The following is a 17,396-nucleotide window of genomic DNA, read 5'->3' on the forward strand; positions in this document are numbered from 1 at the left end:
CTCTACCTTTAGAGGCTGCTGATTCTACTGATACACATACATGTTTTTGAGCCTTGCCAACTCTCCCAACCCTCTCTTAGTGAGTGATTGATCAAATTGGCCAAATCAAATTGTGGGTTGAGTGAAATTCAAAAAAGAGCAATCCATCCACTTGAGCACTTGTGCATATTGTCAATCTCATGATTTGTATTTGTTACTCTTGGACTCTTTGGTCCTAGATGGCTAGGCGTCACTGGAGAGCACCCGAGAGATTGTGGTGTGCCTTGAAAAGTTTGTAACGGTCAATTCCGCCGCCTCGAAATCAACTAGTGGAAGGAGGAAAATGAGTTGGAAAAGACTCCAGCTAGAGTGACCTTCATGGTAACCTCTAGGGCTGACCTTTGTTGGGTCGCCCGCAGCCCCCTCAATGGAGAGTAGGACTCAAACAAGTCCGAACTTCGGTAAAACAAATATCGTGTCTCAATTCGCATTTTATTTGATATTTGTGTTGCTCCAGCTCTTGTGCAGGTTCTCTGTGTATATTGACATCTCTAGTAGGTACCTGCAGTTTGGCTAGAAGATAGAAATCTAAAGGAGCAAGTTCAGGGCTGCTCTACAGAAATCATGTATACCGAACACGTCCGGTATTCATACCGGACACGTCCAGTATTTCGTACTTGTACTGAAAATATTTATTCTATGTTCTAACTTTGTGTTGTAGGGTTGTAGCTTCTAGATATATTCTTTATACCTTGCTTACTCCTTGGTTAACTTATGAGGGGTGGTATTACTCTTAATTTAGAGTTTCCATTTTGGAAACTCCCTTTTCTAATTGTTTCCGCATTAAAAGGTGTTGATTTCATCCCCTATAGGTGGCATCCTAGGTTCCTTTCAAGGTACCTCAAGGGACCCGCTGGGTTTCTGCTCCCTCGACTTCAGCGACCACAATGGTACCTCAAGGGCGTTGCACCCATAGATCTCAGCAAAGAGCATGGAGCTCCGGACCTTCTCATGTAGTTGAGGCAGCTCTTGAGCAGGGATGCCACCATCGAAAGTATGGCCACCATGGCTAGAAGAGATCTCATCAAACTTTATAAACTAGCCAATCTAAGCAGCTGTAGGCACGGAACCCTCCACCAGCATGATCCTAGGCAACTTCCCCTCCGACAAGGCTCGCCCGATGAAGATCCACCAGAAAAAATCCGCACACGGCTCCTTCCTAAAAAAGGCCTCGCAGATGAATCCAGCATGCCACCCCCTTTGGCGAAAGCCGCCCCTTCTCAGGCAAAGACGGCCAGCACCATCTTGGGCAGCCTCCAGCTCGACATCACGCTCTAGATTCATGAAAGGATCTATAAGTCCTCCCCTCGCTTACCCTCTATCTCACTTAGGAACTGCCGCGGCATACAGGCACTCTCGGTGAGGAGGAAGGAGGAGGAGAGACAATAGTTGGAGAATAGACAAAGGACTACGATGGAGAGCCCTCTCCCTCCCCCCTATTTAAGGAGGAAACGTGATAGCTGAATAGGGGCAAAAAGATCAGAGCGAAAAACTCTCTCCCTTTCCCCATTCAATGCGGATGGGAAACAATGGGACACACACTGACCGACGGAACGACGCCTGGTCAGACGGAACACCACCTAGTGAGATGAGATGTGGCCTAGGTATGGCCCACCACTATCGCACATTGGGCGCGAAAACCAAAACGTCACCACGCGTAGGTAGCTCTCTGTATGCCTAGGCAAGACTTGGAAAAACCCAAAACGGGATCTCCGCTAGGAGAGACCATCAGGCTTCCTAAAGTCGATCGAACAGCTCAGAAAAACACACCGAGAGATAGGTAGGGAACAAAGGGATGCCCCATGTAGGCCATGCTGACTACATCACGAACAACGAGCACGGGACCCGGTCGGACATTTCTGACTGGAGCTCTTCAAACCTCGTCACTCGAGTCATCAAGGTAACACTACCGACCCCCGCTATTTCTTTATAATCATTTCATATATCCATACATGCATTCATTCCATACGCCCGTGCCCCCCAGACAATTCGGGCCCTGAACCACCCGGGGGCTCAAGAACTAAGCATCGCACATATAGCGAAATGCATCACAACGCTCCATGTTGCATCACGAAGCGGCAGTTGCCTCATTCAACATGAGCAATGACTGACCGGGGTTCGAAGGCTGGCCCACGAAGGGCTCGAGGCCGCCCCATGTCAAACAAAGCTAGGGAAGAAAACATAGATGAGCCTCGTGTGGCCCTCGCCTAGTCTGCCCCAAAGCAGACAGGGTCATCTCAACCTTCTCGTTTGATCCTAAACCTCTGCCAAGCCCATGGAATCTCCATTGAGGGGAGACCGTCAGGCCACCTGGGTCGGTCTCCGGAATGACCCAGGCATCTACCGGATTGTAGGTAAAGGAGCAGTGGAATGTCACAAGAGGGCTATGCCGACCCCGTCATGAACGACGGACCCGGATTCCACTCGATCATACCCGTTAGAGAATTCACCGAGCGCGTCACTCGAGCTCGAGCGATTGGGACAAGGGACAAAACTCGGCCCCTCCAATTGTGAGAAACCGAGGACGAAGTAATGCACACAACTCAAACTGACCCCTACCAAAAGCCCAATAGGGCTCGGGGGCTCAAGGCACAACAAAAACCTAGGTCTGTGACCCCAAACTCGACCCATCCACTCGGCTATGCTTCGACTACACACCAAACGCCTGGGTCTACGACCCTGAACTCACCCCATCCACTCAGCTATGCTTCGACTGCGCACCAAACGCCTAGGTCTGCGACCCCGAACTCACCCCATCCACTCGGCTAGGCTTCGACTGCACACCAAACGCCTAGGTCTGTGACCCCGAACTCGCCCCATCAGGACCCACGAGCTCTGCCTCCTTGATCCCTAAACTAACTAACTAACTACCTCGATAGCGCGGGCTGCACCGAGGCCAGGATCCATGACTCCGACTCGCCCGATCCCACGGCACACACCAACGCTAGGACCCGTGAACTCCGTCTCATCCGATCCCTAAACTAACTGTCTCGCCCGATCCCGCGGCGCGCACCGATGCCAGGATGCACGAGCTCTACCTCGCCCGATCCCAAAACTAAAACGCCTCGACTGCGCAACGATGCCTTGGTTGATGACTCCTTCTCGACTAAAAACACGCACACACACCTGCTGAAAACCCCCCCCAGACGATTATGCCTGAATCGCCTAGGGGATCGGGGGCTACACCCGTCGACAAAACAAAACTTCCCCCACTAGTAAACACGAAAAAACCCCAAACGATTCTGCCCGAATCGCTCGGGGGCTCGGGGGCTACACCTGCGGGTGCGCTCGCGCACACCCACCATCAAGACAAAAATCCCCCAGATGATTCTACCCTAATCGCTCGGGGGCTCGGGGGCTCCTATCGGGTTCATAAACCCGGGGTCCCTCGCGGACCGGCCTCCCAACAAAGGTTCGGCCCAAGTAGACAAACGCACAACTCATGGGCCGACCCAAGTACCTAAATGATAGGCCAAAGGGGGGGATCGAATCTCCGACCAGGAGGCTTGGCCGAGGAAGAACAGCACCCGCTTTTCTGATTCTAGCCCACCTCTCCGACTGGAGCACTCGCTTCGGTCTCCAGCCCGCCTCCGGACGGCCTCTCTGACCAGAAGGCCTAGCCAAAGCACTACTTTCGACTCTGACCCACGTCTTCGACCGGGGATGTGCCAAACCCCTGCCCACAGCTCTTCTCCGACTGGCACGATCAGAGCCGACTAGGACCAACCGACCGGGGACGTTCGCTCGGAAAGGACCAGGGAACGAATGGAGAAAGCAAGGCAGGGCGCACAAGTCAAACCACGATACCAGGGACCATACCCTGTACACCTGCAGAAACAATACTCTACAACCTCCCTGGCATATTAGAGCTCAAACAGTGTTGTAGGCGCCGACGTTTTTTCTACAGTATTGTGGGCGCCATTAACTCCCGTACGGTAAGGCTCCCCCCATGCCTCTGGGTATCGACAGTGTTGTGGGCGCTGACATTTACCATACTGAGTGAACATGGTAAAAATCTCTTACATGCCTCTAGGTATCAACAGTGTGACAGGTGTCGACGTTTGCCATACCCGAAGAAGACAACACCACCTCCCACGTGCCACGTGTATCTGATATTCAACAGTATTATGGACGCCTACCATCATCCTGTACCCGCCGGCGTTGGCAACAAGGCTCATTAGCATACGTACTCTCTCTCTATCACTTGTAAGGCCATCCCCTTCATCTATAAAACGGGATGCGCTCTCTCCCAACAAAATTCAAGTCATTCCAGATTCATTAGATCGATCAAGTTCACTAGCACATAATAGCAGAACCACCAGGTTCAAACCACGAGCACACACTCGAACACTTAGCTCATAGTGAAGCTCTTGTCACTCTCGGCCCTTTCGACCGGAGTCCGACCGGACCTCTTGTACCCCCATCTTTCTCCTTCTCGTTTGTAACCCCACTGCAAACTTCGAGCACCTGGGCTCAGGAATAAAGTCACCGACCGACTCAAACTGGACGTAGGGCACGTTGCCTGAATCAGTATAAACCATGTGTCATTGAGTGCTAGGCCACCTCCGATCACAACGTAAGGCAAAACTATAAATATTTACTTGTTGGTCACTTTCTACACCGACACCATCTATTTTGTTATGACTTATTTTATTACTAGAGAAGTAGAGATACTTTAGTAATGGTTTATTTATTTTATAATTTACACAAAAATTTTGCCCTAGTTTTTTTAGTTTTGTGACTTTATCCTAGTACAAGATTTTCGGGAGATTGATGTTTTTGGCCTAGTAAGATTATCGGGAGATTGATGTTTTTGCCTCGTGTTTGAAGACCAATTATGATTTTGCCCTAGTTTTTTTGTGACTTTATTTATCCTCTCTTTTTAAAATATGAAACCACCATTTCCCCTAATAACCTCTAAACCGTTTGCCCCTCGTTTTAGACTTTGTTGGCCAAAGGTCGTATAAATGTATTAAAAAAAGATAAAACTAACCCTTTGACCTTATCCTAACCCTCCCGACATTCGTTGATGGTTCATTAAGCATGTATAACTTGCTAAACTTTGCTTAGATTTGAAATTTTGCTGTATTTTTTAAAAAAATGGTGTCAAAATATTTGATGTTAAAACAGAGGTTAAAATCATAGAGCACTCAGAATTTAATAGGGTAAATTCACATGGGAAAACTAGTTTTTTAGCTGATTTGACACTGTTAACTCCTCTAAATGCGATATGGGTAAACTATGCCTTTGTTTAGAACAGACCATCAGAATTACAAAATTGAATAAATAAGAGTAAAATAATAATTAGACTTCAAAAAATAGGTGAGAATGTAAGAGTTCCAAGATTATTTTTGCAATTCTCACTAAATAAGATGTTCACAAAAAGTCAAAAACACATCCGTTATGGCAACCATAGGGCACGCTGGCACGGGCTGGCCGATGACAGAAAGTAGAGCATGTGCCGACTGGACAACTCGACAGTTGACTATAGGAACCTCATCTGCCCCCGACCCCAGTCTTCGGCGCTGCAACTGCAAGCAGGCAGCCACCAGCCCACTGGCCACTGCCCACCACATTGGCTCGGCGTTTAGCGAAACGCTAATGCTTGAATTAGGGCGTCCATCCCCCCCCCCCCCATCCCCCCGACAACCACGCTGGCAGGCCAGGAAGTCTAGAAGGCTCTCCTATCTGTTTCTATCTATTTATATAACCATCGTTGTTTTTTAAAAGAGAAAAAACTCATCGTAGCGTCGTGAGCCTACGACCGCACATCCCGCTCTCCGCGCCTCCGTCTCCACCACGCGCTCCCGCTCGCCTTCCTCTCCATTGCGCATCTCTCTCCACTGCGTCCCTTGCCTGCCTTTTCCACCAGATCTGTCGTGGTCTTCTTCACCAGAGCGACAAGCTCTGTGCCACGAGACGCTGCTGCGGGACAGCGTGGCGCGCGGCTACCCTCTCCTAGTCGTGCAGACGCTGCCTCTCCGCCACGTTGCGAAGCCGCAACCGCCACCTACAAGGTCATCGGGCTACTGCCTTCAGCGCCAACGAGCCTCCATTCTTCTAAAACAGCAAGGAGATGTTGCGCTGAAAGCACATGTTGTAAATATATGTTTCCGATGTTTCAGATGTATATTGTAAATGTGTTAATGCGAATGTTGCAAAAGTAGATCGGGGATGTTGCATATGTTGCAATGGTTGTATACGTATGTTGTAAGTGTCTGTTCCCAATGTTTCATCTGTGTTTTTAGACGTATGTTGTAAGTGTGTTTATCTCGATATTGCAAGTGTTTTTATCTGCATGTTGCGTATGTTTTCTATGGTTTTGAAGCGTTTTTCAGGTGTTTTTTTCCAAGGGTTTCATGAGCATGTTGCAAGCATTTGTTCTAATGTTTCATCTGTTTCCAGACGTATGTTAAAAGTGTTGTATCTGGATGTTTTAAAAGTAAATCGGATGTTTGCACATGTTACCCGCCTGTTGCAACTGCTAGAAGGGACATGAGGGTCAGACGAGGCGCAGACGCCATGTGGGGTCGGCCAGGGGCTAGACGCCACATGGGGTCAGGTGGGCGAAGACGCCGCGTCAGGCTGGCGTAGGGACGAAGTACAGGCATAGACGTCCGGACGTGCTCGTCCGTCCAAATGTCTAAGCGCTGGCACTGCCGTTAGCGAAAGCAAAACAGCCCCGAGTCAACGTCAGTAATTGCAGTACAGAGGACTCGAGACTTCCAAGAGGAGTACTATCCGCTGTCGGCATCGGCGTTGCCTTTTTCCGGTGAGAAGTGAGAACCATTGCTGTTTTGAAACGTTCCCTCGCGCGCCATTATTTTATCTGCGCCAGCGGCAGCGGTAGTCGGCCGGTACCCCCCACTACCCCTTCAACAAATCCCCCGGCCCCGAGCTCACCAACCTTTCGGCTTTCGCGTGGGATCTCCCTAGCCGCCCACCGCCGTCTTCGTGAGTTGCCGCGCGCTTCCTTGATAAGCAGGCTGCTGTCTCGCAGCTTCGCACGGGAGGCCGCGGAGCAGGAGGGCTGGGCACCGAGCGGTCTACGCTCAAGCAGAGAGAAAAAGCGCCAGAGCGAAGAGAAACGCAGCTCCCTTGGCAGACAGCAGCTCCCAGCTCGTACCCGTCTCCAAGAGCTGCCTCGAGCTTCGGCCGCAGTCGCAAGCTGGTAGCCGCAGACTCCTGATCGATCGGCATGGATGCGGGGGACACCATGGAGAGGGGCGTGCGTGCTCCGCTCCGGCCTAAGGTAAAAAGGTTCCTGAGCTCTTTCGTTCGCTCACATGGAGTAGAGGGAGGCTTCGATCTCATCAGTGAACGAGGAATTACTCTCCATTTTTTTTGTCGCTCCATTTCTAGAATGATAGGCCGTGACGCGTGGAGTGATCGATGCTGGTGTCGAATGCATTTCTCAACGAACATGGCAGCTAGGAGGACTTGGTCACGGGGATTGGGATGAGTATCGGACATTGGGAGGCGGTACCTCTCTATCTGTCTAGCAGCCGTGCACTATTAACATAGTATAGACCAAGTCTATAATAAAAATGGATTAAGGCCCTATTTAGATCCACACGGCTAAACTTTGGCTCAGGGCTAAAAATTAGCCCTTAGAATGAAGATGCTAAAGATTAGTCCACGAGGCTGTTTGAATCTAGGGGCGAAAGATTAGCTATGTACACTACCATGACTCATTTGTCCTTAATTAATACACATGCACAACCATGCATAGACATGGATATGGTAGTATACGTCTTTTGACCGCTCTTAGCTCTCTTTAGCCTGTCTTAGAGGGGCTAATGAAAAAGAGATTGGCTAAAGTTTAGCCCCCACTTTTAGCCCTCCTGTTTGGATTCACGAGGGTTACAAGGCCACTAATAGAGATGGACTAAACTTTAGTCCCATGGATCAGGCCTAAGTCATTGGCTCTATTCATGTGCCCTTAAATCCGGCTTGATCCGTTTCTTTTTTCATTCAGAACAGTGTTTTTCTCTTATAAATTCTTCCAGAATTTCTCCAAACGAACGAGGCCATTGAAGTGATCGATAGTTGCGGTACACGTACAATCGTACACACAATTAAACAACCGGAGAAGGTTGGACGAACTGACTGAGGGTTTGGACAAATATGCAGACGCACTGATCTTCTCGTCCTCACTTAACAATAGCCCTTATTTTCCCCGAGACAAGCACAAATGCACATGGAACGATACACACAGTGGATCATACATGTTGTACAGCTTCACCCCCTAGAGTTTTTTGGAATGGCTAATTGTCCTCTTCGCCGATCTCCAGTTTCTTCTTTGTCCTCCTTGGCACGGCCTCTCGCCGTCACACAGCATGTGCATGATTTGATCTCCTTCGAGCTTCAAAAGGATTATAGGGATGGTCTGACTCTGACAATTGCTGCGGTGCAAGGCAGCAGTAGGAACTGGGAAGATGGTTGGCAAAGAAGTCGTCAACTATATGGCCCTGTTTGGATTCTATGGTCTTGAGACTCCAAACAGGAGGTCCAAAGTGATGTCTAAAGTTTAGACCATCCTACAAAACTTTAGACCACATAAGTGAGCTAAAGTGGTCTAAGGTTTTAGTCCTCAATTTAGTCAACTAAAGTTTAAACATGAGAATCCAAACAGGTCCTATGACGGTGTGGATGGACGGTGAGTGATGATCGGTGGGGCGTCACGCTTTGGAACCGCTAGTGATTGGGGGAGACAGTTAGGGACTCAAGATAGGTTTCTGGTGTGCTTGATGCACTGCACCGACCAACATGGCAACGTATATGTCCTAGTCAAACAAGACCATTTGTATGGGTGTGGGCTCGTAGCGGCTTCAGTCGGGAGTGAGGGCTGCGTTATGCTATAGCATTGAAGGCTAATCAAGGTAGATACCTAGTCTATTTTGGTAGAATTTCTTTGTAAACAACTTCATTTGAGAAGCCAGAGAAACCATGTTTAGATGGCTCCACGGTACCCTTCTATTAAGAAAACGACCTTTTCGTTTCAGTTTCTTTCACAGAGCCATTTCATGTCTAGCATTTGGCGGGGCTTCACCCAAGAAGTTAGAGAAGCAAGAGCCGAAATCCCTTGAGATGTCCTGCCAAAGATAGCCTAATTCGTGCTATTACGTGGGCTAAAATATTATGAAGCACAACTATTAGAAGGGCTAGAACATTATGAGGCATAGCTATTAGAAGTTTATGTATAATATAAATATGGCATATATTGTTCAAAAAACGCTGATCTTTGCACTCACTTTTTATTCGTTTTCTAACATAATAATTAAAGATATGCTTTATGATATTCACATCTGGTTGTGATAAATTTATCAATTATGGTACATGTTTTCATCTATATTTATAGTTTTCTCTGCTTTTGCATCGCACGTCTATGTGTATTCAACATGTTCTTAGTTGAAAACTTAGCTCTACTTGTAGCCCATGCATGGCGATAGCTAAAATTTATTAATTGCTATGGTTTTTATCCATAATTTGAGTTGAAACTCTAGTGATCATTGTACCTCCTGTTCAAACTCTTTTTTTTTGCATTATTTTAAAAATTATTATCATTCATTTACTATACTCTTACTTATTACAATGGCACAAACAGATATTTTGGTGCTCTACATGTTAAATTTCTCTGTTAAAGGATTATGTGTGTTGTACTTGTTTGTAAAAATAGAATGCTTACAATTAAATTATCAATGTTATAATACTTTAGCCAAAGTATATAAATTTATATAAAGTAACAATTTACATAAAATTGTCATTATGAAAAACTTAATATAATTAAAATGTTGTTTATATCATTGGTACATAGTTTGTTAAACTACATAAATGTATAGTCCAGCTGCACGAAACCTATCAGTATTTTATACGGAACACATTCTTGACTCCTGGCATCTAGCAATAAATTTATATAAAGTAACAATTTGATGATTGCTAAACTACATAAATACATATTTATGGCTGATGCATGCCGGCCTGTTCGTTTGGTCATAAACAATCGTAAATTTTCAGCCAGAACAGTATTTTTCTCTCACACCAAACCAGCCAGCAGTAATAATCCACGATCGTATACGATAGTTTCAGCCCCAGCCGAACAGGCTGCATGTATTTGTGTACTTGATTTGCATGGTGGCACACAACACCTATGCTTACTTTGAGATAGTTTTTTTTTAATATGTTAATAATGTTGAGGTCAGTATTTAGAGTTTAGAAACATATATAGACGTAATTTGTGGTTAGTTATTTTTAATAATACATAGGTGAATAATTTAGATGCCCATTTAAAGGATTGCAAAGATTATCTATATAATGAAAAGGTAGGTAATTTAGATATAAATGTAGTGGGTTACTTACTGTTTATAATGATAGTGGTATGTAACTTTGATGAGAATTTTACGTGTTACTTTAGATTATCTTTCTATGCCATTGGTATGTAATTCAAATGGAAATCTATGGGGTTTTAGATTATCTTCCATAATGGCATAGATGAGTGATCTATATAATTTTATAAAGCTAAATCTCAGTGGCTATTTCTCTCAACATGCAAACTATCCACCTCATCAGTCTACTATCGGATGTATTTATGACCAACTAGCATTTGCAATTATGATATACATCTCAGCAAGACACATCATCCACTAACATGCATTTAGTTGTCCATATCAGTGTGCCACATCATCCACTAACATTAACTTATAATTATTTATCCCTTTGTATAAATAATTTTATTCCAAATCATCAGCAATTTCCACGGCAACGTGCGGGGTATGCTTCTAGTTTAGATGTAAGTTTACGGGTTACTCTATGTTATTTCTCAAAATGATAAATATGGTTGGTTTTTAGGAAAGCTAAATATCTCGTGGGTACCAAATTAATTGAATAGTTGTTTCTATTTTTTATGAAAATTTTAAGATATATCTTTTCTTTGGTATCTCATATAGTATTAACATGAGTCTATACGGAGGCTCCAATTGTTTATGATGATTTCTTATATTTATGTTTTTTATGCGTCTATGAGGACATTGAGCCTACATTATAGGCCTCCAACTAGTAGTAATAGTGAGATGAGGGAAGGACTGGTCTTGGTGGCCGGCCATCGCACTACAATTGACACTACTAACGCTTGTACGCTCTTTTGCTTGTAGCTGCTCGCTCTTCCGTCAGGCCTGAGACGCTCTCCTTCCCTGGACGTGCCGACACCCTGCACGCCGCGCTCCCCCTTCCTGATCACTCCACACCGGCTGGCATCCTTCACGCCGGATCGTCAGCGATCAATTGGAGCGAGGAGCCATGAAGACATGGAAAAGGTAAATTCTTTTTAGTCTTGATCATCGTGTTCAACTAATCAATTTAGTACTCATTTTGTGGAGGATATCTTGTTAAAGCAGTCAAGTTTCATGGCAGAATACTCACTGTTAAATAACTCAACAATTGCTAAAGTGTAGAGTGCTGTCATGGTTGATATCCTGGATCCTAGCTACTCATGACAGATCCAAGAGTAATAAAAAGAGTTTGGCATCTGCATCATACTACTATTGGATCTGTCCATGACTTCTTTTTTCTTGTAAAACATGCACATTGTCGTTGTTCGAAAAAACAAATATGCAGACTTTCTTCCAGTGACAATTCGTACAATTTAACCCATTGCAGACTCAGGGGCCAGAGACTCAGGACGACAACATGCAAGTGCCGCTCCTTAATGATAAAAATTGCACCGGCAGCAAGGCGCCATTGGTAGTTCTCGGTGAGGAGAGCTCCATGTTCTGATTTTTCTTTTCGGAAAACAGGTTGGGTTTGAGCCTGTAGTCCTGTACTAACCGCTGTAGTGTGCTGCTGCTGCTGCATTCAGGGTTCGAGTGCTTGGAGAGCACAGCGTTCAATGGCATCTCGACCAACCTGGTGATGTACCTGGAGACCGTCCTCCACGGCAGCAACGTGGCCAGCGCCTCCAACGTCACCATGTGGTTCGGCACTAGCTACATGATACCAGTCTTCGGCGCCATCATCGCCGACGCCTTCTGGGGCAACTACAACACCATCCTCGTCTCCCTCGCCATCTACCTTCTTGTATGTACACGCCCTGCCTCTTTTTTTTTTCTTCTCCTAGCCGTCGCATCCGGCGCTACCTAGCTGATTCTGTCTGCGTGCGCCACCTGCAGGGGATGATTCTGGTGACCTTATCGGCGTTCCTGCCGACGGCCACGGTGCTCGGCGGCTCCTCGGTGTTTGGCGCGCACACTGTGGCGTTCGTGGGGCTTTACCTCGTCGCGATCGGGAGCGGCGGGGTGCGGTCGTCGCTGCTGCCGTTCGGCGCGGAGCAGTTCGACGACGACAATGTGGTGGACCGCGAGAACAAGATGTCCTTCTTCAGCTGGTTCTACCTCTGCGTCGACTTTGGCCCGATCGTCTCCGGCCTGTTCATCGTGTGGATCCAGGAGAACGTCAGCTGGGGCCTCGGCTTCGGCATCGCTACCGCCTGCATCGCGCTGGCCTTCGGCGCCTTCGTGCTCGCCACGCCCATGTACAAGCGCCCGATGCCCACCGCCAAGGTATGCACCGACTCTAGCTAGCGTTGGACCCACAGCCCAAAATCGCGCGCGGCGCACTGACTATTTCTTGTTGCTTGACAAGGCGGCGGCCGTCATCTCCGACTCCGAGACGGGCTTGAAGGAGATATCAGAGGAGGCGGCGGGCTCGTCGCAGAAGCTCCGCGCCGCGACGAAGGCAGAGGAGTTCAAGATCCTGCTGGGGCTGCTGCCCATCTGGGCGACCAGCATCATCGTCTCCTCGGCGTACACGCAGATGAACACCACCTTCATCCAGCAGGGCAGCGCCATGAACGTGTCCGTCCTGTCGGTGCAGGTGCCACCGGCGTCGATGGGCTCGTTCGAGGTGGTCTGCGTCCTCCTATGGGTGTTGCTCTACGGCCAGGTGATCGTGCCCGCGCTGCGGGGATGCGGGTTCTCGTTCGGCGGCGACGGCGAACCGTCCCAGCTGCAGCGCATGGGCGCCGGCCGGCTCATCATGGCCCTGGCCATGGCGGTCGCGGCGTTCGTGGAGATGAAGCGGCTCGGCAGCGCGGCGCGCGGGGAGGAGATCTCCATCGCGTGGCAGATCCCGCAGTACTTCTTCCTGGCCGGCGCGGAGGTGCTCTGCTACATCGCGCAGCTGGAGTTCTTCTACGAAGAGGCGCCGGACACCATGAAGAGCACGTGCTCGTCGCTCGCGCTGCTCACCATCGCGTTGGGCAGCTACCTCAGCTCCTTCATCTACGCTATCGTGGCAGCATTCACGGCCACGGCGGACAGTCCCGGCGGGTGGATCTCGGACAACCTCAACCAGGGCCATCTCGACTACTTCTTCTGGACCATGGCCGCCATTTGCACGCTCAACTTCGTCGTGTACAGCGTGTTCGCCAGGAACTGCAAGCCCAAGAGTCAAGACTATGCTCTCATGACGTGACTATAAACAGCTCTGCACCCTTTCTCGTCTGGTAGATTTGTCTCGACTCCTTTGTTGCACCTTTGCCAATTTGTGATTTGTGAAGGGTCATTTGCGAGTTCTGGTTCAACGGCTAGTGCATCTCTGTCAACAGGAAATTATACATAACGAGTCTGTTCACTGGTTGGTTTCTGGATTGATAAGTCCGACGGTTGCTGATTTGTTGTGAGAGAAAAACACTGTTGGCTGGCTGATAAGCTTTGGCTGAAACCAACCAGCGAATAGGCTAAACATATGTATTGTATCAACAAAATGCAGGATTTCCCCCTTTTTGCATTTTTTGCCCCGTTTACGAGAATGGAAACTGCACAACGTTTTTTTTCCTGAAAAAAATCCTTGATTCTTTCTCATATAGTTGAAATTACATCGTTAAAAAATGGGTTAATTAGAAGGGTCCATGCTATTTTTTTTAAGATCCGGTTGCCGAGCTTTGTTTAATAGTAAGAGGAAGATAGCAACAACAGTTGGTTAGATGCGCGAGAAGCGCTCCCTACTAGGCTGCGTGGGTTTAGGTCCATGATAATATAAATTGGAGTAATCCATGATAATATAAATTGGAGTAAAATACATCGGCGGTCCTCGAACTTGGCAGCGCGTGTCATCTAGGTCCATGAACTCCTAAAATGCACATCTAGCTCCATGAACTTGGCACATGCTGCATCATAGGTCCAAATGGGCCTCGGTCAGACGTATATGCCGACGTGGCAGCCCACGCTAGCACCTGCCTCGTCCATGCGCTCTGCGCTCGCCCCGCGGCGTGCCCCACGTCCGCCGCGCGCCAACTGCGCCTCGTCTGTGCGGACACCTTGGGCGCCATCGAGGACCCGGCGCGGCTGGACACGGTCAACCGCCTGCTCCACCACGTCCTGCGCGGGAGCAGCCACGACAAGAAGGCCGCCCGCGCCGCCATCTCGGCGCGCGTGGAGCACGCGCAGCACCTGGCTGCACCAGATGATGCAGGCGTACCGGAGCGCCCGCCGCGAGACGTTGGCGCCGCCGTGCGGGGTGTTGGCACCGGCATGCCGGTGGTCGCGGTGGAAGACTGCGCCGAGAGCGCATGTACACGCTCGTCAACGTACGGTGCCGCTCGCCCCCCGTTCGCCACCGCGCCAGTTTCCGGTCTATCTCGTTGGACGAGAGCGGGGAGACGCTGTTGTCGGAGGAGATGGTGCACAACCTGCTCCACCTCATCATCAACACCGGGCTCGCCATCGAGTGCAACTGTGCAAGCTCCTTCACGTCCTCGTGGGGCTCACCGGCTCCCCGTCGACGATGGCCGACCGAAAGGTCCTAATATAGCTCCCCGTCGACGATGGCCGCACCGGGAGATCCGCGTGGACGTGGAGTCCCTCAAGCTGCTGCGCAACGTGTCACCGTACATGGGCGCGGAGCTCGGGGGCAGCACGTGGAGCTGGCGCGGGAGGTGGGCCTGGCACTGCTGTTCGTGGAGCTGCTGCAGCAGATGAGCAGCGGGCAGGACGCCGTGTTGCTCTACTCGGCCATGGCGCTGGAGAACCTGTCGCTGCAGTCGGTGAGGCTGACGGACGTGCCGAAGTCGCCGCCGCCGGCCCGGGCAGGGACAGCAGCAGCAGCCCGGGGACCACGGGGACGTGCCGCGTGCACGACGGCTTCTGCTCGCTGTGGGAGACGTTCTGCCTAGCGGACGGCTGGTGCAAGGCAGTGGAGTAGCTGGTGGCCTGCCTGGAGCACGCGGATGCCCGCGTGGTGGAGGCGGCGCTGTCTACGTTGGTGGGGCACGGCGTGGCGGCGGATGGGCAGCGAGCGGCGCGGTGCGCACAGACGAGGCGCGGTTGGCGTGGCGGCGGACCGGGGGCACACCACGGGTCGAGCGCGGAGTGCATGGACGAGGCGGGTGCCAGCGTGGGCTGCCACGTTGGCAATTAGGTCTGGCCAAGGCCTATTTGGACCTACGGTGCAGCATGGGCCAAGTTTGTTGATCTAAATGTGCGTTCTAGGAGTTCAGGGACCTAGACTACACGCGCTGCCAAGTTCGATTTACGGCAGTTGTATTTTACTGTATAAATTGGATTGGATGTTTTGAGACACGTCGCTACTTTTCACCTAATATGACCGGTGTTAATTAATCTAAAACTTGAAATATACTACTTTATACTCTTAGTACACCATTGTGCCCACGCGCATACCATTATATTCTCGTGTTGACCAAAATGTCGCTATCACTTTTCTCTACATCCACCCCCTGTCCTTGACATGCATGCTCCACATGTCAACTCCTTCCTCCCATCCACGCCATCTTCGTCTTTGCTGCGCCGACGAGACCAGAAGGCCGGAGTGGGGCGGCATGGGTCGCCTGGTGAGCCCGAACAGGGGGAGCGCGCGGCGTCTTGCCCTACATGCTCGCACAGTGCAGCGCCTTGACGGTGGGGGCGAGGTCACCTGGCGGTCCCGCCCATGCCCTCACTACTGGAGGCGCATGCTTTGCCGAGGGCCTCTAGCCCTCGGCAAAGGCCCAGAAACCCTCGGCAAAGGCTTTGCCGAGGGCTGCTCTCAGCAAAGACCCCTCGGAGAATTTTTAGACGGCGAAGGGGTTTTTGCCGAGGGCCCTTTATCGGGCACTCGGCAAAGCCTTTGCCGAGGGCCAAGACGGCCCTCGGCAAAGAAAAGAAGCCGTCAGGCGCCGACGCCGTTGGCGGTTTCTTTGCCGAGGGCCGACCCTCGGCAAAGAAATGGTTTTTTTGTTTTGAATTTGTTTGCCGAGGGCCGACCCTCGGCAAATAATTTTTTTTATTTTTTTTAAAACCTTTGCCGAGGGCCGGCCCTCGGCAAAGTCGGCAAATAATTTTTTTATTTTTTTTAAAAAAACCTTTGCGAGGGCCTCTTCCCTGGCCTCGGCAAAGAAATTTTCAGGATTTTTTAAAAATTCTTTGCCGAGGGCCGGCCCTCGGCAAAGAAATGGTTTTTTTGAATTTTTTTTAACCCTTTGCCGAGGGCCTCCTCCCTGGCCCTCGGCAAAGAAATTTTCAGGATTTTTTAAAAATTCTTTGCCGAGGGTCGGCCCTCGACAAAGAAATGGTTTTTTTGAATTTTTAACCCTTTGCCGAGGGTCTGCTCCCTGGCCCTCGGCAAAGAAATTGTCAGGATTTTTTTCCAAAAAATCTTTGTCGAGGGCTATTGCTTGGGCCCTCGGCAAAGGACCCTTCTTTGCCGAGGGCCTTGGTCATTGCCCTCGGCAAAGAGGTAGAAATTTAAATTTTTTTTTGTTTTTTGCATTCCATCGACACAAGCATTTCATATATATACATATATATATCACACAGAACCCATTTTCTCACAATATATCACAACCATAATTGTGAACCACAAATCACAATATATTACAACGACAAGTCACATGTTCATCATCATTCACATGTTTATTACGACAAGTTAATGAAATCCAAGCACAAGGCACAACCATAAATCATAAATCACGTTAAAGTCCAACCACATCACCTAGCACGAGTCCTCATCAAGCTAGCCTATGAGACGATGGTGAAGAAAAAGCAGGATCACCCGGTGACGCACTAGCGGGTTGATTGGAACCCGCGGACGGAAGCTGCACAAAGGAGCAGAGATTGCATGTGTAAGTAATCCGGGAAAACAGTTTTGAAACTTCGAGATTGCATCTAGTATTGTAGGAATACAAAAAGATTAGACTCAATTAAAAATTTCAACAGCACCTCCCCTGCACGGGGAGGTTTCCAAAACCTGCAAGAAACGACGGCACGAACGCCGACATCCACAACGGCACGAACGCCGACATCCACAACGGCATGAAGGCCGACATACATGCAAAGCACAAGCGAAAAGTGAACTTTCATACTTACAGG

General features: G+C 49.2%; 1 protein-coding gene across 1 annotated transcript; it reads left to right on the forward strand.

Moving 5' to 3' along the window:
- The first annotated feature begins 7,062 nt into the window (after positions 1–7,062).
- On the forward strand, positions 7,063–13,601 carry LOC136474621 (protein NRT1/ PTR FAMILY 8.3-like). The gene is made up of 6 exons (XM_066472178.1): positions 7,063–7,291; positions 11,190–11,351; positions 11,695–11,788; positions 11,894–12,111; positions 12,204–12,593; positions 12,676–13,601. The coding sequence occupies exons 1-6, from the start codon at positions 7,238–7,240 to the stop codon at positions 13,504–13,506; spliced, it is 1,749 nt and encodes a 582-aa protein (XP_066328275.1). The 5' UTR covers positions 7,063–7,237; the 3' UTR covers positions 13,507–13,601.
- The last annotated feature ends 3,795 nt before the right edge of the window (positions 13,602–17,396 follow it).

Source organism: Miscanthus floridulus, chromosome 8, assembly GCF_019320115.1.
Source record: "Miscanthus floridulus cultivar M001 chromosome 8, ASM1932011v1, whole genome shotgun sequence".
Lineage (NCBI taxonomy): Eukaryota > Viridiplantae > Streptophyta > Magnoliopsida > Poales > Poaceae > Miscanthus > Miscanthus floridulus.

Bases quoted from the DNA above. Each gene is read 5' to 3' on its own strand.
- LOC136474621 (XM_066472178.1), top strand. From the start codon at position 7,238: ATGGATGCGGGGGACACCATGGAGAGGGGCGTGCGTGCTCCGCTCCGG. The intron at 11,789-11,893 runs GTGAGGAGAGCT...TGCTGCATTCAG, and splicing joins GGCGCCATTGGTAGTTCTCG to GGTTCGAGTGCTTGGAGAGC. The intron at 12,594-12,675 runs GTATGCACCGAC...TTGCTTGACAAG, and splicing joins GCCCGATGCCCACCGCCAAG to GCGGCGGCCGTCATCTCCGA.